Source organism: Rhinolophus sinicus, chromosome 13, assembly GCF_057876585.1.
Source record: "Rhinolophus sinicus isolate RSI-liver-muscle chromosome 13, RSI-T2T, whole genome shotgun sequence".
In the NCBI taxonomy this organism is placed as follows: domain Eukaryota; kingdom Metazoa; phylum Chordata; class Mammalia; order Chiroptera; family Rhinolophidae; genus Rhinolophus; species Rhinolophus sinicus.
The window spans coordinates 18,745,819-18,769,160 of NC_142513.1; the positions used below are offsets into that span (position 1 = coordinate 18,745,819).

Sequence of the window (23,342 nt, forward strand, 5' to 3'; positions counted from 1 at the left end):
TTGTTGCATCAAGTTCATGAACTTAATTGTCAGACGTCCTATGTAGAAATCATTTTGTAATGCACTGTTTTTTGCTAGTTTAGTTAGGGATGGGGAAATTGTGAAGGAAAGAAGGAAAGTAGAGAACTCTGCTGTCCAATATGTCGCCGCCAGTCACATGGGGCTATTCAGCACATGGGGCTCGTCTAAGTTGAGATGTGCCATAAGGGGGAAATACACACCAGACTCTGAAAACTCAGCACCAAAACAAGAAAGTGAAATATTTCATTAATATTTTCATATTGATTATACAATAAAATGATAACAATTGGATAAATTGGAATAAATAAATAAATATTTAAAATATCAAAAGGATGGCATAGGCAGAAGCTGTATATTTGTTAGGGATATATCTCTGCTCACTTTTCTTAAAGTGCCCTTTTTCAGAGAAGGAACCTCTTCATGGCACCAACCACTGGTGAAGAACTGGGGTTCTAACATGAGGAGTCTTGTCTTTTCTAGGAAGACTATGAAGGACTTCCAGGAGAGATTGCTAATGCCAAACCTGATGTGATGCCACTAGTTAAACTGACGGCTGAAGATTTCATAGTGGATGTAAGTAGTTTGCCCGATAATATACTAAGCAAAGATTTTTTTTTAAAGACAAAGCTCCCCACCTCCGTTATAAAAGTAGTACGTGTTCATTATAGAAAACTTGGAAAATACAGAAAGATGGAAGGAAGAGACTCACTGTGAACTCACAGAACCAACATTAATCAGTTTTTAAAATTTTTTTGATATGTCAATGTTTTTAATGTAGTTTTGGCCAAGTGATTAGAACTTTGTATATATTGATTTTTGAGTGTTTTCTTGATCACAAAAGTGATACATGCCAATTACTTTTTAAAATTGCCTATATACAAAGAGTTAAGACTTCTTTTTTTTTTTTTTTTTTTTAAAGATTTTATTGGGGACGGGGAACAGGACTTTATTGGGGAACAGTGTGTACTTCCAGGATTTTTTCCAAGTCAAGTTGTTTTTTCAATCTTAGTCGTGGAGGGTGCCGTTCAGCTCCAGGTCCAGTTGCTGTTGTTAGTTGCAGGGGCCACAGCCCACCATCCCTCGCGGTAGTTGAACTGGCAACCTTGTGGTTGAGAGGATGCGCTCCAACCAACTGAGCCATCCGGCAGCTCAGTGACAGCTCAGTTCAAGGTGCCGTGTTCAGGGGGCAGAGCCCACCATCCCTTGCGGGAGTCAAGAAGTTGAACAAGCACCCTTGTGGTTGAGAGCCCACTGGCCCATATAGGAATCAAACTGGCAGCCTTTGGCGTTAGGAGCACGGAGCTCCAACCGCCTGAGCCACTGGGCCGGCCCCGACTCTTGTTTTTTAAGGAGAGCACAATTCCCAGTGGCCCATGCGGGGATCAAACTGGCAACCTTGGTGTTAACAGCACCACACTCTAACCGTCTGAGCTAACCGGTCACCCCTCTTCTATTTCTTATAGGACATTCTTTTCAGAGTTCTACTCCTTTGAAATCTGGAGACTGTGTTCCTTATGTATTTTTTTCATAAGCCTCTCATTTGTTATTTTCTTATTGACACATCTTTGAATGAAGAGCGATCTCTCAATAACCATCTTTGCCAAGGGGTAAATGAGAGGGCCCATCTCTATTCACTTGGCTGCATGTTTCAGTGCCTCAGAGCTGCAGATCAGGTTGCAGTTTCCTGTTTCATTAGATGAGGTTCCACCAGAATAAAGGGATCTCACATCCTGACTTCCTGAGACTCTGAAAGATTTCACTTTCCAGAATGTTTTCCCTGGCTCTCAGGTGTCTGCCCTTGCCCTCACCTCAGTGCATTCCTGGGGCCATTATATCACCCTCAGCGCAGTGCACTAGGCCTAGTCACACCTGGCTTTTCTCTCAAAGTGCAGTCTCCCAATGGATGTAAGGTCACAGGTACCTGAGGAGGCCACACATAGGAGAAGATGACACACACTTGGCCAGTAGACATGAAAAGAAGTTTAACCTCTTTAACCTAAAGGCAAATTGCAATAAATAAATAAATGAATGAAAAATAGAGGCAAATTGATGCAGTAATGAAAGATTTCATTGACTACCAGACTTGTAAGAACAACAACAAAAAAATTGTATAAGATTTTGTGATGACAAAGGTGTGTGAAAATGGGAGTGTAAATTGATACCAGAGACTAAACGAGGGTCAATTTTAACTGACCCAGCAATTTCATTCTAGGGATCTGTCCTAAGGAGATAATCAATTTTGCAAAACAGTGCAAATATATTTGTTGTGGCATTATTATAGTGTGAAATTAGAAAAGAAATGCATATGCCTGTCAAAGGAAATACAGTGGAAAAATGTAGACATTAAAAGTTGTTTTTTAACATGGAAAGATATTTGTAGTAAGTGAAAAAAGCAGTACATACAGAATGATTTTATTTTTGTTTCTTTAAATATATACATATATGTATACAGTGAGCACATTGAAAAATTTCTGGATATATTAATAATAAAATATTAATATTGTTTCTACCTGGGTGGTGGAATTGCAGATAATTTTTTTTTATAGTGAGTATGATACAAGAGTTATAATCAGAAAAAAAAAAACCTTTCCATTTTAAGATGGGTAAAGCCCTTCTATATTCTTAGAAAGCAAGTAAAATTGTTAATTAAATGTCTTATCATGTATGAGCATTTCAGTTTTAGTTTGGCAGTATAAGATACATATTTATGTGGTGTATTTTACCATACCTGGTTCTGTTTAGGACTGTGTGTAGTAACTTTTATGATTATTTAATGAGCTATAAAATTTAATTTTATTACTTAGAATTAAAGATTCATAGTTGTTGGTCTGTAACTATTTTTTGGTCTTGAGTCCTTGGGTAAGAATGGGATCTTCAACTATAACATTGCCCTTCTGGAAAAGTAACTGTTTTATCAAATCTGCTTTAGGGTGGAATTTCCAGTTGTACATTATAGAGACAATGGGGATTGCCCTTTTTTCCTATTCTAAAGCCAAGGAAATAAATAGTGAAGAGCTAGTGGCACTTTTGAAAATTTGATTAGTGTACATGCCTTACTATGATGTGTGAAACTGTCAGAGCTGCATCGAGTCCCTCCCCACATGAAACAGCACCCAGGAGAGAAGCCTATGGTAGCACTTGGATCGAGGGGGAAACAGCATGCTCCCTCCCGGGTGAAGGGCTGAGCGTGCTCACTTTTGCAGCACAGCTGAATCTCAGCTGTCCACCGCTCTCTTACAGGCTACTGAGGGTATAGCCGCCAAACCTCATGTATTGGTTTTCTTCAGTCACCGCCCACAGGCTAAGTTCCTCTTATCATCTGTTCTTTTCTGGACCGTGATTGCCACATTATTTGTTTTCTTGTTTCGTTTCCAGTCTCTCCCCTTTTCCCAAACCTATGCATGGCGCCCTTTGGAATTTTCACTCCTTAATTAACAAACTGCCCTGTAGCCTCAGCCTTTGGATCTTCTCTGCCTTTGTTGCAGCCTGGCTGTCCCCTGAGAACCTGCTTCCCCTGCTGCTGGTTCAGGAAAACACATTCAGGGTCAGAAGATCTTCCTGTTCATCAGTCCTCTTGGTCCCTAGGACCATTTCAAGACCCTATACAACATCCCTGTTCCTCCGAGACTGACAGGCTCAAACCATCTACTGCCCTCTTGTTGAAGATGTCGGCATGGTTTAGAGTCTTCCTGTCTACTCCGATTCCTGCCATTCTCCTTAGTGACTTCACAGTCCACAAGGCTGGTCTCCTCATCCTCAGTGACCTCATCCTCTCTTCCTCAGCTAACACTCTCGGCAGATTATACTCTGAACTTTATCAACATTCGAAAAAACCTTCCCTCTAAAAATCATTAATTTCAGCATCCCGTCTCTGTCTACAAACCCCATTCTTATTTGCTTGTTCCTAGCTCATCAGGACCTCCAGTATGTTGTTTCCTCAATTTCTTCCAGCTTGTCAATGACTTCGATCTTTATTTCTCAATCTAACTGAGATGCTATGAATGAATTAATTCAGTCCTTTGCTGCAGTTATCCTCAACTCCCTTGCCTCTCTTTGCATCTACCTAGCATAAGGCTGAATGACAGTTCATGGTCACCAACCTTAGCTGGGCCCTCTGAACTTTCTGGCACGCTTAGTATAATTCTCCAGTCTCCATAACTACCTCAAACCATCTTCACTGTTCTCAGACATCCAACACTGCTCCCCACCCAGAGTAACTAACCCCACTGTGGCTCATCTTTCAGAGATAAAATATAGGTAGGAACTCTCTCAACCTACACCACCAAATAAGCAAGCTCGTTTCCATCTGCCGCTGTGTTCAGCCTTCCCTCTGATAACAGTGGGGAAACGTCTCTCTTCTTATGGAAGGCTAAGGGTAATCCTTCTATTTGTGTTCTAGACCAGGGCTGTCCAACAGAACTTTCCGATGACAGAAATGGTCTCTATCTGTACTGGCCATTTTGGTAGCCACGAGCCACACATGGCTATTGAGTGCTTGAAATGCAGCTACTGCAACTGAAGAACTAAATGTGTTATTGTATTTAATGTTAATTATTTGAAATTAAAAAGCCATAGGTAGCTAGTGGCTGCCACATTGGGCCGCGTGGCCATAGAACCATTTGTCTCAGCACTTCTGTGGAACTTTACGGTATCCTCTCCTCCCTCTTTCTGACTTTCCCATCAGCAGTTAAATAGATTTTCATCTTAAGGAAGTCACAAGCACCACGCTTCTCTTCACCCTCTTCTTTAGTTGTCTCCCTTTACCTTTCCAAGGAACCATATTCCTCTCTCTTGTGTCTTCATAACAGCCAAACTTCTAAGAGTTATCTTGTCTCTTTCATTTCTTATTTACCTCTGTACCTTTTTTCTGTTACCATCACTGTACTAAAATTACTCTCACCAAGATCATCAGTGACTTCAGTGTTACTAAATCCAGCATCCAGTTTCAGTCCTCTTTGCCTCAGAGCTGTTTCTTCTGTGTGGAATTTTTTTTCTTTCTTACCCAGGCCTGGTTGGTGCCTGTTCACTTAGTAGAATCATTTTCCCAGGAAAACATTTCCAGTCATTCCCCAGGAGCGCCACACTACTAGGTTTCCCGGTTACAAACTTTTATAGCACCATTTGCTTTTCCTTGGTAGCTCTGATAATAAATGTGGTGAGATAATTACTTTTTTTTTCCAGAATTTTTATAAAAATGTATTTGAGTCCAAACTGATGACATATGCTGCGAAGCAAGACCTCAGATGTTTCCAATAATTATTTTTATAATTATTTGTTCAACCTCAATCCAGGCCACATGGTCTGTGGGGCTGAGATTGTGTGAGGTTTCCTTTTTGTGCCTCTAATGCTTTCCACAGCGCCTATCACAGAGTAGGCATTTGCTTTATACCCTACTTATGTTGACAGCACAAATACCCTGCCCCCACCCCACCACAGACTTGAAAACCAAATCCCTATGGGTCATGTACCATTTTTATTCTACTATGAGCCACCTTACCAGTTCTCTTCTTTACCTCCAGAGAGCTCTGCTCCATTTCTTGGGATGACCCTACAGCCCTGAATTCAATGCTCATTGTTGTTAAATATGTAAGTGATCATTTATTTATTGCTTTTATTAAGGTTGTCAGCATGGATTATGGAATGGAAGACAAGAACCCTATTGATAATGTTTACTTCTATTGTAAGAGTAATTTCAACCAACCAGTCAAGATTGCTAAAGATCAGGTAACTACTTACGTAAAAAATATATATATGTGTATACTGTAGTGGCATTTGGCAAATCTGAATAGTAAATTTACATTTTATATTCAGGCTAGGTCCTAAAGTCAATTTGTACAGTTAAAAAAAGTAAACATTTTAAAAATTAAAGTGTACCTGATTTTACGGAAACTAGACCATCTTAAGAGCCAGTTTTTTTCTGTTTGCTGAACATAGATAAAAGCATTGTTTTTGGTTTCGAGGTGAAATATCTGTTGGGGAGGGAGTGTTGTATGGTGAAAGTCATGTAAGTTAAATGTGCTTATTCACCTTTCTTTTGTATGAGAGTCTGTAATCTACATAATACACATAATATAAACTTTTGGTCTTTTATTAATTGACATAAAATTGTGGGACATTTTGCAGTATGACAGCTACCATGAATTCTTTTCTTTGGATTGTAACTTGGATAAAATAACAAAACAATGTGGTGCTTTTAATATACTAAGAAGAGAGCTTAGGAACAGCTGATCTCTCTTTAAGTGGGAATGCAAGGAGACAGTGAAATATTCTTCTTTATAAAGGTTTCACAGTTTTTGCCAGACAAATTTAAAGAGCAGCAAATTCGAGTATATTGTAAGAAGACAGATGAAAAGAGTTTGTATGCAGCACAGCAATATTTCGTTAATTGGTGCGCAGACAGAGGTTTGAACAAGCCACAGGTGGGTGTCTTATTATTCACGTACTATACACAATTTTTTTATGCTTAAGTAAAGACCAAAAGAGATCCTTACTTCCCTCTGAAAAGTTCTCATTTAAATTATAGTCATTTGGTTATGGTTTTGGGGGGAAAAAAGGTTTTCCACTTGAAGCTTTTTTAAAATGTCTGAATCCATGTCAGCTGGTGATTTCTTCTTATACTAGTTGGGAATAGGTACTCTGTTTATCATTACTGTCCTAGTAATAAAAGCTTAAAATGGTGAGCATGTGAATAGTACTTTATAATGTTCTCACCAATTGTTTCATCCAGTCCTTTCAAGTGACCGTGGGAGTAAGTCATAGTGTCCTTATCTTTCAGAGAGGGTTACCAACACTGAGTTAGTTAACTCGCTGAAGTCCACGTACAACTGATAATAATAAGTTTTCTAACTTCTTATTATAAACCAGCATTCCCAAACCTGTAAACTATTTTAGTTCTCTGGAATAAGAAAATGGAGAGGAAGAGGAGGCAAGCGAATGTTGTTAAAGTGATTCCTGTCGATCTACACATAGTAGGTGCCTGGCACAGAGAAAGTGACCAACCGATCTTTGTTGACTGACTGAATGAACATAGTGGGCAGGCAGGTGGGAAACAGCGTTCTACGTTCTAGTCTAGGACTCCCTCTCACTTTCCCCTATGTGTCAGATGCTGAAGGAAACAAATGAAAGGGCAGACGGAAAAGAGTAGCTCAGGCCGTCAGTCCTTTATCAAGTGGCAGGCAGAGTGACTCAGGTGCAGAGGGATTCTGTCAGGATTCGGAGTGGGGAGAGTGGACAGGAAAGCCTTCTGCAGGAGACAGGATTCTACTCGATCAGAAGGCTGGTTGTGTTTGGATGAGCAGCCGAGAGAAAGGTGGACATATTTGGCAACGGGGCAACGCAAATGCATGAAGCTGGGACAAGGCGAGCGTGTCTGGGGGAGCACGAGGAAACCTGCTGACAGGAGTAGAACATTCTTACTGCTGAGTGGTGCAAGGTTAACTGGGAAGAGTAGACTAGACTACGGAGAGCCTCGGGTAATCAGCAAAGAAAGATTTTTTTTCCTATGTTCAGTGGGAAGGAATCATCGAGAGTATTCAAGACTTACCATGCTGCTGTCATTATTATTGACTTCTGTGTTTGTCATCACCAACTGGAATGAGACCCTTGGGAATGAGGAAGGATGTCTGATTTAAGTACTGTAACACCTAAGGAAACTAAATCACTGATTAAAGAAGAACACTATTGGCAGGCAGATGGATTGGAACTCAGAGAGGCTGGAAGCAGAGGCAAGAGGCTATTAAAGTTCATCCATGTGGCGATAACCACCTGAAATCTGGATAATTCACTCATTGAATGAGTACATCTGCCAGGCACTGTTAGGTATCAGGGATGGAATAGTACCTAAGACACATGCAGTTCAAACGGGTCTCACTCTAGTTGGGGATAACAGACGCACAAATGAGTAACAGTTACAGTGGCGTGGTAAGTGCTCTGGGGTGGGGAGCACAGAGTCTTGCAGGAGCAAAAAAGGAGGAGGATTTAAGCCAGACTTGATTGGTGGGGAAAGACTTATTTAAAGAAGGATTTAGAAGCTGAGACCTGAAGGATGGATGAGAAGGAGTCAGCTGGGGTGAGGGGGGTGAGAGTGTGGCCGGAAGATGAGTGAGAACATGGTGCGTGTAGGGCAGGGGTCTGGGGCACTATGCGTAGTCCTGTTAGCCAACAGCAATGGGAACCATTGAGTGTTTTAAAGCAGGTGACATACTCCGGTTTGCATTTATAAAATTCACTAGAATTGAAATGAGAATGCGTAGAAATAAAGAAGTTTGGAAGAAGGAGAGATGGATTTGAGGACTAATAATGTTGACTTTGAGATAGACGGGTCTTCTAAATATGAGCACTGTGGTCATTGAATGGCTGCTTTTAATAGCTCAATTAAGTCAGACCCAGTGTGGTTCAATGCAAGGCATTAAACATGGGGGACGGGATGCAAAATTTTGGGCAGAGCTAAATGAGCAAACAGGACAGTGAGACAACAGTTAGAAGCTGCCCCCACTTCTAGGGTAGGAGATGGGGGTCCAGGTTCTGGGGTCACCTGCAAAAGCTAGAACCACAGAAGAGGCATGGCCAGTATTGTCTGTGCCAGAGGGACTGGGGAAGAAATACCCAGGCTTCTCTGCCCTTCTCTTTTCCAGTATTCCACCTTGCCTCCCATTGGCCAAACCTAATTGGAAGCCAGTAGGTCGGGAGCTGGGAAATGTACTTTATGAGCAGCTCCTGTTATAACGAGCAGAGCAGAGGAAGGGTGAAGGGTGGGCCTGAGAGCACAGTATGCCACCACAACCATCATATTCCCAGTGTAATTAAAACTCACAGACGTCCTATGCCCTCGTGTAACCTGAGAGTATCTAGCTACAGATTCAAGAATCGTTTAAGCAGTCAAGTCTTAAAGGGCATTGCTTCCTACACTCTTTGCTTTCTTTTCTTTTCTTTTTTGAGAGACAACAGCCTTTATTTGAGGTCTAAAAGAATAGCTGTTCAGGAAATCCCGATTCAGGCAGAAACCCAAATGGTATTCCTCACACTCTTTGCTCTCGAGTCATACTGTCACTTCACTTTGAGGCCAACCCTCATTTGGGGTGCAGTCTATGCTGATGGGCCAGTTATAGCTTTGGGGAGAAAAGTTCAAGTTCTGCAGATGCATACTGTCCTTCCCCCCACCTCGTTTTTTTTTTTGCCATCTTGTAGACCACAGTCCTGTATTGCAGAGGGGACCAGGCAAGGGAGGCTCAGAGATCCAAGGAAGTCCTTCTTTCTCCCAGACAAACAGGACAGAGTTTGTGTTCTGTGGAATTGTATGAAGGCAGAGGTCGCAGAACTGGGCAGCATGCTGCCCTGACCGTCTTTGAAAAGAATAGGTCTGGTGGCTTTTGCTCTGAAGGCTCTTACCTACTTAGGGCTGTGGTGTTTCTGATTTGACCCAAGCACAGAGCGTACGTATATATAATTTGATGTTTCCCAAGGATAAGTATTTCTAGAAGCCAGCAATAAGTAACACAAGGTTATGTGTACCTGAGACTTTCACTGGAATTATGAGAACTGGCTTATCTCTGTTCCTAATTTTTTGCTTCTTGACAGGATGGCGATGTCATAGCCCCACTTATAACACCCCTGAAACGTGACTGGAGTTTTCAGAAGTCAGCCCAGAGTCCAGCTACCCCCCAGGAGACGTCCAAAGCCCGACAACGGCTTTTTAGGGATGTTTGATGTGAATGTCTGCAATCATTTGTTTACAAATGTTCCTCTCCCCCAACACAATTAATTAATTGAGATAATTTAATCACAGACACCTACTAATTTAGTGACAACTAGTGCTTTTTATTTTGTATTTTGAATGTGCACAAATGCTGAAGCTAAGCAATTTTTATTCAAAGGAACATAAAGGCGTTAGGCAAATCTTGCTATCCATGCTGTGAGAAGTATTACCTTGCCTATTTTTAATATTAACAAAGCCTTTCTCTTTTAGTACTCTATTTTCTTAGAAAAACAATTATTTTATGTATCTGAGCTTTTATGACGTGTGATTGTTTTTTTAGAAAGAAAATTGGAAATAAGACGAGGGTGCACATTGGAATTTGAAGTTGGGGTTGCCATGAACAGCCGTGGTTAAAAACAAAATATAAAATCCTAGCCCCCTGAGGAGGTGCCCATCACCCCGAATTTGAAGACTACTCTCCTTAAGTGATGTAGCCGTTAGTGAGAGATCTTGTCCCCTCAGACTTTGGGGGTAAACAGTAGGAGATGAGAACCAGGAGTGGGCTCCAACTCTTTGGTGAGAGACCTGATTCATTTATTCAGAAGATCTGAGGACTCTAGCCTCCTCTGAAGGGGGGCAGAAAACTACCTTTTAGGAGACTCCTACCCCAGTGGCAGAGGGATCCCCCAAACCAGGCTTTCTCTAGGTCAATTGTGGCTCCAGCCCCAGACAGTTGCTTTCCTGAATGCTCACTGCCCAGGTCCCAAGGGTTTTACCACTGCTCAGCCCAGAGAAGGAGTCTCTCCTCCGACCTGCTCCCTGTGTCTCCCTCAGGAGCTGAGCAGAGGCCGGCCCAGGAGCCATCGTCAGGGCCACTCAGAGCTGGGACTTGGTGCTGGCTCAGTGTGTTTTATGGTTTCAGAGCAAAGGCGGCCTGCCCGTGCCCACGCGTGATTACCCTGGGAATTCCAGGTTCCCCTTTGTAAAGGGACGTTCTGCACCTCCAGCAGAGGAGAAGGCACCAGTGTGGTTGAGCAGTGCACCTGTACCGAGGGGCCCCTCCCCCACATCCCTAGTCCTGCAGAAATTCACCAAGAGCAGAGTCTGGAGCTAGAGCCGAAGCCAGTGGTGGCCAGGGGGTCCTGAAGATGGAAGGCAGTGAAGAATGGGCAGGTGGAGCCCCTAACCTCTTATGTGCTGGCACTCCCTGTAGCAGTTGGGGGTGGGGAGCCAGCAGGGCTCTAGGCAAGAGTGAGTGGAGGAAGGGGAGAACCCAGACCCCAGACAGCAGATTATCCAGACACTTAGGAGTGCTGCCACCTCGCACTGTGTCACCAGGTTTTTGTTTTGTTGACACAGGTGAAAAGTATTTGGAGTGTCTGCCATTCTGTATTGTCACCACCCTCCTCCTCCATCCCTCAGTAGATAATCAAGAGTTAACCCTAATTCACGGGAAAATAGTTAAAACCCTTCTCTCACACTATGATGCCGTGTAGACGGGGTGTGTTCACCTGTGGGTCCAGACAAGCTCAGGTAAAGGCAACCGTGGTACTGGCTCATATCTGTTTTGGCCAAGGTGCCTCTAAAACATTCAGTGGGAGAACTATAGGCCTCAGACTTCGTGTACCCAGACACAAGGTCAAGAATGTAATGTTTTTCTGCTAAGATTGTTTTATTTCTGCAAACTCTTCCCTGTAAATCACTGTGGTTTACTTCGGAATCTTGTAGTCCCAAAATTGTATCATTGTGCTATCTGAGAAACAACTTGAATCTATTTCGTTTGCATATAACGCAGCTGCACTTTATGCTCTTTCCAACTGTTTTCATTATGAGCACCATATGCGATTTAAAAGTTAGATTTATCTTAAGCAACATCTTCACTGTTTGTCTTAAGATGGAGACTTTAACAGCTTAGTCTCTCGAGTTACTGAATGTTACATATCACCTTGAGAATGTAAGAACTGCAAGTTTAAATGACTGGTTACTTCATTTGGGTGAGGGAAACAGCTGCAATAAAGCTTCATGAATGTATCTCCATCTTGAAACCAAACGTGTCTTCCTTAATGACTCTCACCCCTGTGTGCCCAGGCAATGGGTCTAAGGACTATCTACCCAGATAGTTCTTAGCACCTCAACTCTGTTGGGTCTATGAGAGAAGGGATGGTATTGGACAGGGCCTGTGTTATTTGGTTTTCCTCATTCAATCTTGGCAAATAATAGCATAATAAAGAATCTTCCTGCTGGCAGAAGGCAGGCACTAGCACGGGATGGGGTATGGATTTTTCTTAGTTTTCCGAGCTCTTGTTGTACCAGAACATATATCCTTCCTCTCCTTTAACCTTCCTGAGGTTCCCATCTACAGTTTCAGCTTCTTTATCAAATATGCATATTGTTCATTAGCTGCATTCATGCCTTCCTCGTGAAATTAGAGATTGCAAGCACCCAGAAAGCCCTGAGTTTCTGGAAAAAGAATGATACTATTAGAGTCTTTATTAGTGTCACTGGTTCAGCCCAGATGGCTGTGGTTTGACAATATTCTTTAAGTTAAAATAATTTCCAAAACACAGAGTAGAATCCCATTTTTGTAAGACATACATACCGTGTTTCCCTGAAAATAAGACCTAGCTGGGCGATCAGCTCTAATACATCTTTTGGAGCAAAAATTAATATAAGACCTGGTTTTATATTGTAAATATATTTACTATATAAGACCTGATCTTATAGTAAAATAAGACCCGGTATTATATTATATTATATTATGTTATGTTATGTTATGTTATGTTATATTATATTATGTTATATTATATTATATTATATGACCTGGTCTTATTTTACTGTAATTAATTTACTATATTAATTTTTGCTCCAAAAGATGCATTAGAGCTGATTGTCTGGCTAGGTCTTATTTTTGGGGAAACACGGTATATATTCCCATGGAAAATCATCTGGAAGGATATACATGAAAATGTTAGTGGTTTTTTTGGGGGGTGTTGAATTTTAGGCAATTTAAATTTTTCAATGTCTTATGTTTTTTTCCTACAATAAACATGTATTAGTTGTATAATTCCTAAAAAGGTAGTTTTCATGAGGGACTTTGCACTGCTCCGATGAGGTATAAATATCTTTCGCTCCTTTAGTCACCTCTCCAGGAGAGCAGTTCCTGCCCCCATGCCTGTCCTGGGTCCCCAGGCCACCAGGAGCCTGACTCACAGCCACAGTCAGTGCTAGGACACTTTGCCCCCTGTGTTTCGGACAGAATGGTCTGCCCTGTGCAAGGGAGGCCCAGGTGTCATCCATGAGCAGGTAGGAGCCCCTGTTGCCTCAGGAAGCTGCCCACCATGGGGACATCAGCTCAGAGCCCAGGCCTCCAGCTCCATGATGCAGAACTGCTCCTGCCGGGCCAGCACCTCGTTGTTGAAGGTCGCACAGGGGTGGCTTCCTCCGTGATACAAGTCTCCATCCAACCACAGCCCAAACTGGCCACTAAAAAGAAGAGGACAGGCTTGGCATGGCTCACTCCTGGCTGCTGAGGCCTTTCAGATCCACACCATCGGCCCCTGGCCACACCATGACCGCAGCCCAGTTTTGCCTGCGTTTCATCTTCCCTTAAACTGATTTATCCTGAATTGTTGGGGACTCCACACGTTGTCCCCCACAGGATTTAGAGTATTGATTTTTTACAGTTCAGCGATTTTAATAACTATATACAGTGGTGCAACCCTCACCACAATCCAGTTTTAGAACATTTGAATGCTTTTTAAGATGGGAATGGTTAACCAAAGGAGTGGCTCTCACAGGCGTGGACTCTGAGCCCAACAGGCTTCCGAGAGCTTCCATTCTAATTCCCTCCTCTGACAGCAAACCTAGGCTGAAGCTGGGAAGTGAGTTACTGCAAGTCAGTCATGGCTGGTGTGTTCTGTACCAGGCTGCCTCTCAGTGGAGGCTTTTCAGGCAGCTGGGAGAGCAGAGATCTTGCCCGGTACTAACCAGTGTTGTCATCTTTGCCCTCAGGATAAGATTGATTCTGCCTGAATATGCAGGTCACACCCCTGGTGAGACTAACCTTCCTCCACTGAGTTACATTCCCTAGGATTCCAGGGCTGGTACAGGTGAGGCTAGTCCATCGCTTGACTAGCCTCATCCAACCATGCAGAACGCTGTCCCAAAGATACATACATTCAGACTAAGCTGTCAGCACCTGTAAACACTTTGGGGGAGAGTCCTTGCCATCCTTCCCCCTCAATGTTGACTTAGAACGGGGCCGAGGGGGCTGGCTGGGGGACTGGGCAGCACCCTGGGGCTGTTGAAGGAAGAGCTCTGAATGTTGACCACTAGTCTCCCCCATTTTATCTGAGGCAACCTAGCCCAGCATTTCTGGCCAGGAGAAGGAACCAGAACACAGACGACCCCGGGACTCAGGGAGGACTAAGCCACGCACCTGCCACTGCCCATCATCAGTGAATCCAAGTCTCCTTTCACAAAGAAAGAGTTGTTTCCTGTCCACTTAAAAACCTGAGGTGACAGGAAAAGGTTCCGGTTACTGGGCGAGTCCCGCCCTTGCAGTTTGACTCTGCACCACTGGGTGGCAGTGTTGTGGAGGGAACTGAACTTCCAGGCCCGGACTAAGCCACAGGATGTACTGTGGGCTCCTGGCTCTTGAGATTTCTTTCCAGTCTCTCTGGCGTTCACCTCCTTTTTCCCTCCGGTCTGAATTCCCACAGCCCCAAAGCCCCTCTGTTCTAGGAATAGACCAAAACCCTTTGAGCCTTCCTTCTTCCAAAACTGGAAAGAGAAGGGGAAAATCCAGGAGTTGGGTCCTGATTCTGCCATTAACCAACTGTCTCCTCAGGCTCACACTGCCCATCCCCCAGTGCTGCCTCAGCCATTTCTCAGCAAGTCTTTCAGGCCCCACCCCAAAGAGACCCCCTGACTGCCACCTTTTTTGTCCCCTCCATCTCCACTCACTCTTGCCCACCCCACCCAAGCCACCTTCACTCCTCGCTGGATCACAGCTTCTACTGTCTCCTGCCCACAGCCCATCTCCACACTGCAATCTCAGTGGTCTATTCAGAATCTAATCAGATACTATCCTTCCTCTGCCTAAAGCCCTGAAAATAAAATCCAACTCCTTACTGAAGCCAAAGGCCCAGCCTGCTCTGACCCCTGATTTTTCTCTCTGACCTCTTCTCCCCCTCACTGACTGCACTTCAGCTACACTGGCCTTTCTGTCCCTGGGACAGCCAGAGCTATTCCTACTTTAACCTTCGCATTGCTGATCCATCTGCCCACAATGCTCTTCCTGCTCAGCCTCAAATGACCCACTTTTCATCTTTTAGCTCAAATGTCATCCCAAAGAAATTTCCTGGACCACGCTATCTAAAGTAGCCCTTCCTCCCAGACCCTGTTTTCTTTTCCTCACTGCAATGATCCTGTTCATGTGTCATGTACCACTGCCTGCACCCTAACACGCAAGCCCCGTGAGGGCTGTCTTGATTCCCGGCTGTATTCCCAAGACACAGTATAGACGTTTGTTGAATGAATAAATTACTCAAAAGTCAATTTATGTAATAGATGTATATGATGTCAGAGGGGCAATAGATTAGGGGAGGGGTTATCACTTTGTGAGGGGTGAAATGTCTACTACATTGTTTTGTATACCTGAAACTAATAATAATAATAATTTTTAAAAGGAAGACAAAAAATAAGATGCTAAAGAGAAACTTGATAGAAATGAACTTCACAAAAACTATACAAAACCTACTTGAAAGAAATTGTAACACGTGACTGAAGGCCAAAAAGAAAGCTCTTACTAAATGAAGAGACGTAACTATTTCTGTATGGGGAGGCATTTTACGCCAAAATTATGAGAATCGTGATTTTTATCTTCTTTGTACTTCACTCTCAAGTTTTTCCACATTGAGCACATTATTTTCCTATTTCCAATTATTTTGTAATTTTTAAATGAGAGTTTGAGAGCTTTAAAAATCTTAACAATGGCTTTTTTTTAAAAAAAGAGTCAATTTAGCTAATAAAAAGATTTTTAAAGGGCCACAAAAGCCTACTAGTATATTATTGCCAATAATTAGTTGCAAAAAAATGTGAACAACCAAAGGGTTTTTAGGGGGGAAAAAAAGGACTAATAAAAGATAAGCCGTGGGCTCAGAGGAGATGAGATAATATTAACAAGTGACCACGAAAAAACAAAACTGTTCAAGTCCTCCTCTACTTTCATCAAGGAACATGACCTTGAAGGAGTAAGATAAACATTGCTACAGAGGAAATCAAGACCATGTTCACGGTGCTGCTTGGAATAGTGATGAAGGAACTGCTGGGAATTTATAAAGAACATGAAAGGTGCCAGAAGACCAAAGACGGGAAAAACTAACCAATTTTTGAAAAGGTGAGATTCCTTAACAGTGAGCTAAAAAGACAGACAGCAAACCTGGGAGGGGGGGGGGGAATCATTGATTTCATTGAACATTTCCCCCCCCCCCCCCAGCATTTAGCACCAGGCACTGTTTTAGGTACTGAGGAGAATGATGAACATAACAGACACAAATTCCTGCCTCATGAGACTCTTAGTGAGAAAGGCAGATAAATAAGTAAAATAGTTTGTTAGGTGGTGACAATTGCTAAGGAGAAAAAGAGAAGGGCCATAAGGGTTCCCAGGGGATGGAGTATTATACATTTACATCAGGTAGTCAGAGAGGGCCTCACCAAGATGGTGACATTACAGAAGAGAACCGAAGGAAGTGAGCACTGAGCCATGTGAAGATCCAGTAGGGGGTACTCTAGACAGAACATCATGTGCAAAGGCCCTGAGGTAGGAGCCTGCATGTTTAAGGACCAGCTCCGAGGTCAGTGTGACTAGAGCAGAGCAAGGGAAAGGAAGAGTAGCAAGAAACAACAACAGAGAGAGGCCAGAGACATAGGGACTTGTAGGTTAGTTACCTATTTAAGGAACCACTCCAGCCACCGTGATGCCTGAAGGTGAAAGCATTGGGAGGCTAGAGCAAGAACACAGGCAAGTAACAATAGTGGCTTGAACTAATGTGACCATAAAGGACATGGTGGTAGGTTCTGGATATAGATAGAAAGAGAAGGCAGGGCTGTCAGGATTTGTTGACAGCTCAGATGTAGGGTGTGAAAGAAATGTTAAGAATGACTCCAAACTTTTGGGTCTCAGCAGCAGGAAAGATGGGGGCGCCCATTAACTTCATTGGGGAAGATGGCAGGAGGAGCAATTTTGTGGGGGCAAAGTCAGGAGCTCAGCTTTGGACATGTGAGGCTTGAAATGCCAGGTTTGAGATCCAAGTGGAGAGAGACACTGGGTAGTGGTTGGATATGTGAGTTTGGAGTCCAGGGGAAGGCGCCATCCACACATGGATGGCATGGAAAGCTGTGAGAATGGATGAGAGCTTGAAGGGAAAGAGGGTGGTCCGAAAAGAGACAAGAACCCAGAACTGAGTTCTAGGACCCCCTGACATTAAAAGGTTGGGAAGATGAGGAGGAACCAGCAAAGGATTCTGCCAAGGAGTTGTCAGTGCAGTAAGAGGAAAATTCTAGAACTTTAGAATTCTAGTATGTGCACCCTGAAAGGCCAGTAGGGATGACTTGTATCCAGCATGGGGTTCTATGAACAACTGACCCTTCCCTCTTTCCTGATAAGATTACCAGACTGGCTGATGGAGGCCATGCAATAAATACGGTGTGTTTTGCCTTTAGCAAGACAGTCCATAGCTCCTTGTGACCTCGTCATGCGGCCAGGCGCTTGTGTTGCTGGATGTATCTTTAGGGGTCTAGGTCTGTGCATTGGAGAGGACATGTCGAATCGCAAACCAAAGCACTCAGAACGAGCTCTCTATTCATTGTGTATTTTCTTTCCCTTCTCTTCCCTCTGTTGAACAAGCTTGGCAAAATCCTAGGCATGAATAAACCTTCCCCTCCACTCTGTCCCTGCCTGAACCTGAGAAGCTGAACATTGCTGGAGGAAAGCACACGCCAAATAACTGGCTTGCCTTTAAATTCATAGTCTCAAACCTCCAATCAACACTGCCTGGCTGTCTTCTGCTTCTCTAGTTTTCTCTCACAGGCTTTCCTTTCCACTCCTGTGATAACTATTTGATACCTTCTCTCCCCTCAACCTTCATACCCTCTCCTCCATCCTCACTCACAGCAAATGACCTTACCCCATACTTCATAAGAAAATGGAAACCATTGGATATATCTGTCTTCATCTTCCTACCCCAATACCCGCAGATCTACCTGCACGTGGCCCAGTTGTATCTTTCTAGCCTGTACCTGGTAAGCAACAAACTTCCTCTCAGAACCAGTCATTGGTGGCCAGGGACCTACTGAGCATTTTTTGGAATGAAGACAGGCAGGCCACGGGGGATGCTCTGCCTGCCACTGCCCTCCTGCTTTCCCTCTGTGGAAAGATGGAAGGACACCAGGTACCCCAGCACAGGGGATGGAGCTGGGGGCCACTGAGACCCTGGGATCTTTGTCCTGCCATAGACCCCACTTGCTCCTGGAAGGTTGGGAACATCACCTTCAACTGTGGAGAGAAGGAGAAGAGGAATGTCTCGCCAGTACCATAGAAGCCTTTGCTGAGTCGAAGAGCCGAGGAGGAGAAGGCCCCAAACTTCTGGAAAGCAGAAGAGCTTACAGTTCGCAGCTGGAAAGGAGTTGGAGGTCCTCTAGCAACCCTGCTTTCCAGGCTTGGTAATATAGACTTATCCTAGAGGGGCACCTGGGGAGCCTGCGGCAGAGCTTGAGGATGGAGAGACCCCCACGGGCATCTTGCCCTTAACACTCCGTAGGCTGGGGCCCAGCCAAGCTTACCTGCCCATCCTGGTCCCTCAGCACCAGTAACACTGGCCCACTGTGGCCCTCCATCCGCCGGTACAGGCTGCGCAGACTGAAGCCATCCCTTGATGTGCAGAAGGCCAGGCTCCAGGAATGTCCAGTGACTCTCGGGGGAAGGTGGAGGCTGAGCTGGGGACAGGACCGGAGATGAGTGAAGAAGCCTCATCCCCCCAGCCTCCTTGTACCATATCCTTGGGGTCCCAGGAAGACGGAGGTTAAACAGCCGCCACTCACACAGGCCTGGTGCTTTACAGGGTATAGAGTAATTTCCTATTTCCAGGAGACTGTCACACCTATTAGCAGTAGCCCTCAGAGAGGGGGGTTATTAGTCCCATTTTATAGATGAAGAAACTGAGGCTCAGGGAGGTGAAGCAACTTGTCTAAAGCCCCCATGGGGAGCAAGTGTCAGAGTCGGGATTTGAACCCAGGTCAGTTCTCTCTCAGGACTCTCCCCTTGGTCACCCTGGCCCCTAATGGCCAAAGAACAGATGAGATGCTGAATCCCTCCTTCTAATCCCGCCCCCCACTCCCACCCCAGCTTTGGCTTCACTTCCCAATCCCTGGTTCTACTTAAGAATAAGCTTATTTCATTATATCCTTAACCTCCAGGCCCAGTGAAGAGGATGGCAGTGGTAATACCAGATCATTTTATAAGAAAGGAAAAGAAAGCCTAGAGGAGAAATGATTTGCCCAAGGTGACACAGTGAGCGGGGGACAGAGCAGGAGTGACCTCAGGTGTCCTTGAACCTGGCTGGGGTGGGACAGGCGGGCGGGACCCTCAGGTTCAGGGTTAAAATCCTTGCTCCCTGGGCCGTGCCCAACCTGCCTAATCTCCGAGGCTCCCATAACCTGGCTGGCTTCTACCAGCTGGGGCTCCACGGGGTCTTCAGGAGCTGGGGCTGCCTCCTCCTTTTCCTCTTCCTCTTCCTCATCCTCCTTCCCAGACAGATCATCCTCCGCCTGGCTGGGCTGTGACAACAACACAAAGGCCTGCTGAGTCAAGGGACAGGAGACACCAGCCTCCACAACTCCCAGGTCTGAGCGTCTTGGCTGGCCCCTGCCCAGATCCCTGCAAATGCCAGCCCAGTCAGAGGAGGCTGGGAAGCGTCCACCGCAGATAAGGCTCGGCCCTGCCTCCAGCCGGCTCCCTCCCTGCCCGTGCCAGCCAAAGGTTGGAGATACACACACCCATCAGCTGTGGCTGTGGGCCCTGTGGTTTGTCTGCTCTGGATCCAGAGTGGGTGCCAGAGATCCAGGTCTCAGCTTGGGGGAAGGAGAGAAGGGCCGGTGACAGCCCAGCCCATGGGCCCTGCAATGTGTACATTTGTACATGAAATAATGATGGTAATGATAGCGATGAGAGTGGTTGACACTGATTAGCACACACTTGACCAGGCCTGTGTGAAGTGCTTGCTGTGCGTGATCTCTCTGAATTTCCCCAAGAATCCTAAGAATGTGCTTCCTTATTATCTCTATTTAAAAAAAGGGAGAAAATGAGGCCTGGAGGCTTCCCTGTCAATCAGTGAAACGATCCTGCAGTTGTAGGTGAAGCGTGTGCAGGTTGGTGTAAAATGTGTGCTCATCTGTGTGCCTGCGTGTGTTGGCGGAAAATAGAGTCGCGTGGGCCTATCAGTGTGAGAAGGCGCTGTGGGTAACTGTGTTTACCTGTCGATTTGTTTGTGAGTGTGAGTTTGGATTGTGTAAATATGTGAGTTCAGTAGGCGTGTATGTTGGTATATTCATGTATTCATTCGTTCATTCATTGAATTAAGCTTCCACTTTGTACCTGTGTGTGTGTGTGTGTGTGTGCGCGGGCGTGTGCTTACACACAATGCCTTCAGGGCTTTTCATAGGAATGAGAGACCTCCTGAAGGATGAGAGATGAACAGGACACTGCTTTCCTTTTCCCCAGGTTCCGGCCTAAAGAGGGGGTCCTAGCTGTGTGGGGTTTCTGGACAGAGCTCCACCTGGCACCCGCTCCAGGGAGGAAGGGAAGGAGATAGCATTCTGTGCTCCTCGAGGGTCTCAGGACCATGGGGCTGGGAGGTAAGGCCCTGTGTTCCTGAGGCTTGTTCTGAACCCCAGGCCAGCTGGGGAGGGACTTGAAAGAAGAACAAATCGCCTGCCTGGATCCACCCGCTAGTCTAGGCCCCACCCTGCCAGAGAGCTCATCTCCCCCCCACCTTTCCTGACCTAACCCCCAGCCCCAGCGGGACCCCTTACCAGCCACCCCTTACCAGCCACCCCTTACCAGCCGAGTGTAACGCCAGCGAAGACCTTTCATTCTTCTGTCCCAGCCGAGCAGCGGGCAGTGACTGAGGCTTCAGTCCTGCCAGAGGAGAAAGCACCGCTGGGTGAGGTTTACAGATGAGAGGAAAAGGGCTGTGACACACCTGGCTGACTCCACACCCACCCATCTGCCCTTTGCTCCTGTCACTCCCAGCCCAAGGTGTCACTGACTGGGTAGGTCCGTGAGGTCGGCTGCACTCGGCATTCAAGACCTCACTTTCAGTTGGTAATAAATACAACTTAACCTTATGCAGTAAATTGTAGGTGTGAGTCCCTCCCACCTCCTTGCCCTTCTAGCAGACTGACCTTGGGAGTATGGCCCTTTGGGCAGATGCTTAAGCCCTAGGCTGGGGGTCTAGGGCTTCTGATTCCTTGTATGACCTTGGATAAGTCCTTGCACCCCTGGCCCTCAGTTTCCCCACATGTAACATGTTGGGCCAGATCATTCCAGAAGTTCTCACAGTACTGACAGCCTGAAATTCAGTTCCCTCCTAAAGCCAATGAGTACATTATAGCTGAAGCTTGCAAGGAGCCAAGCCTAGACCAAAAGAATAGATCTTTAAAAAACAAAACAGACAAACAAAAAAACAAGAACAACAAAAAGCAAAACCAAAAAACTCTTTGTTTTTCTAATTAAAAAAGTAATACATGCTTACTGTAGAAACTTTGAGGAATCGAGAAAAGAATAAAGAAAAATAGAAAAATATTTATAATTCCATCTCTCAGAGATAAACTCTCAACCCCTAAGGGTATTTTTCCAATCTTTTATATTTATTTCATATGCATGTATATACACATATTTATAAATAGATCATACCATGTATAGTTTTACAAAGCACTTTTTCCACTTAACGAATGAGAATTTTCCAGTGATACTCATGGACTTTGAACACATGGTTCTTAATGGCTGCATATTATTTCATCATAAGATGTGCATCATTTATTCCTCAAATTTTGTTTGCCTCTAATTTTCTGTGATTATATGCAAAGCTGTAATGTACTTCCTTGTTCATACATCTGATTATATCCTTTATAATAAATTTCAAAAGTTGAATGCTGGATCAAAGGGCATACCCTTGGCTTTTGGCAAATGTTTCCAACAAGGTTTCCCAGTGATTAAGGCTGACCCATGTCCAGGTACCTTTAGGAAATCTCAAGGTAATATCTTTCTGATCATCAAGTTTTACACCTTCAAACTACAGATACAGAAATGGTCACTAAGAAAGGGGAAGGCACTTATCCCAGCCACGCAACAGTATAACACAGGTTAAGAGCACAGGCTCTGGAATCAGGGAATTCAAATCCTGGTTTTGCCACTTACTTGCTGTGTGACCTTGGGGAAGTTACTTAACATCCCTGTGCTGTCTTCTTATCTGTAACATGTTTACCTCATAGGGCTGTTGTAAAAGTAAATGAAGATAATCTCTGAACAACTAGGATGCTAAGCCAGGCCTCTATCCTTCTGTCCTCAATTCAGTGAGATGATGCACAGTGCCTGGTATTGGTGAGTGTTGGATAAATGACAGTGCTTATTGCTATCCCCCTCTCCCCCATATACACTGCCTTTTGAGAGATCCAGGCCACTCAGTCTCCACCTGGGCACCTCAGAGACAGACAGTCACCAGGTCACTCACAAGGGTGAGGAGCTCAGTGAGGAAGGGAAAGCTAGGAACGGTGGAAGGTACTCACCTTGCCGAGCCCTGGCTCTGGCGACCTTCTCCAGCCTGTCCAGCCTGATGGTTTCCTTAGTGATCTCCCAGATCTCCCAGAGAGGGGGCCACTTCCAGAACTGACCCTGCCCACCTGGCAATCTGTATGCAGCAGCTTTAGGTCTCCACCCTGGTCCCCGGGTGGGCAGCTGGCATCTCTCTCCTGGCCCAGCTCTAGGACCTCCTCCCTGACTCTTATACCCGCCCAGAGGGCGGCCAGGCCCTGGCCCAGTGCCTGCTCTGGTTCCAGCTGGGAAGGCCTGGCAGCGATTATCATCTATCAGAAACTCAAATCCCACAAACGCACACAAACAAGACCTTGTCACCCTCTGGCCCTCAGCTCTGCCCCCACCAGCCCAAAGAGGTGGGCCTGATGCCTACCACTAAGACCCTTTCGTTTATGGGGCATAAATGCTACAGGAAAGAATTATGAGGTGGGCTTCTCCATCAGTCACCCTGTGCTGCAGGGGAACCCTGGGGCTGGGGGGTGGGGGAGGAAACGCAGAGGAGTAACCCTGCTCTGTCCTTGCTCATTCCCTCTCTCAGATGGGGTGACGATTCTTTCCGCATTGGCCTATCCTGACATCAGGCGAGATCAGGCACAGGAAGCCCAGTGTCAGCACACAGTAGGCAGTCTGTCAGTGGGCGTTACTTCTCTGTCTCCAGCTCATAGTGAGGCTTCAATGAATGCTGTTGTTGAATCACAAGAACTTCAAAGTTGGAAGGGGCCTTGGGCGATCCCAGAGCCAGCGGCTTCCACC

General features: G+C 45.1%; 2 protein-coding genes across 4 annotated transcripts in view; one reads left to right on the forward strand and one right to left on the reverse strand.

The window, feature by feature from the left end:
• The window catches only part of SAMHD1 (SAM and HD domain containing deoxynucleoside triphosphate triphosphohydrolase 1), a 46,828-nt gene extending 35,076 nt beyond the window's left edge, over positions 1-11,752 (forward strand). The window contains exons 13-16 of the mRNA XM_019750226.3: positions 502-594; positions 5,641-5,745; positions 6,303-6,440; positions 9,598-11,752. Of these exons, the coding sequence (XP_019605785.2) occupies positions 502-594; positions 5,641-5,745; positions 6,303-6,440; positions 9,598-9,726 (465 nt within the window). The 3' untranslated portion in view covers positions 9,727-11,752. The remainder of the gene's footprint in view (positions 1-501; positions 595-5,640; positions 5,746-6,302; positions 6,441-9,597) is intronic.
• A 44-nt stretch (positions 11,753-11,796) lies between these two features.
• Positions 11,797-23,062, reverse strand: TLDC2 (TBC/LysM-associated domain containing 2). 3 transcript variants are annotated; one of them, XM_019750205.3, is made up of 7 exons: positions 22,562-23,062; positions 20,835-20,912; positions 19,448-19,552; positions 18,560-18,712; positions 18,267-18,362; positions 14,154-14,227; positions 11,797-13,198 (listed from the first exon to the last, which is right to left on the reverse strand). In XM_019750205.3, the coding sequence occupies exons 2-7, from the start codon at positions 20,865-20,867 to the stop codon at positions 13,063-13,065; spliced, it is 597 nt and encodes a 198-aa protein (XP_019605764.3). In that variant the 5' UTR covers positions 20,868-20,912; positions 22,562-23,062; the 3' UTR covers positions 11,797-13,062. The 3 variants fall into 3 exon arrangements, with proteins under 3 accessions (XP_019605764.3, XP_019605763.1, XP_019605765.1); XM_019750204.3 differs by having other exon boundaries at positions 19,406-19,552; positions 22,562-23,058; XM_019750206.3 differs by lacking the exon at positions 18,267-18,362 and having other exon boundaries at positions 19,406-19,552; positions 22,562-23,057.
• Between the last annotated feature and the right edge of the window lie 280 nt (positions 23,063-23,342).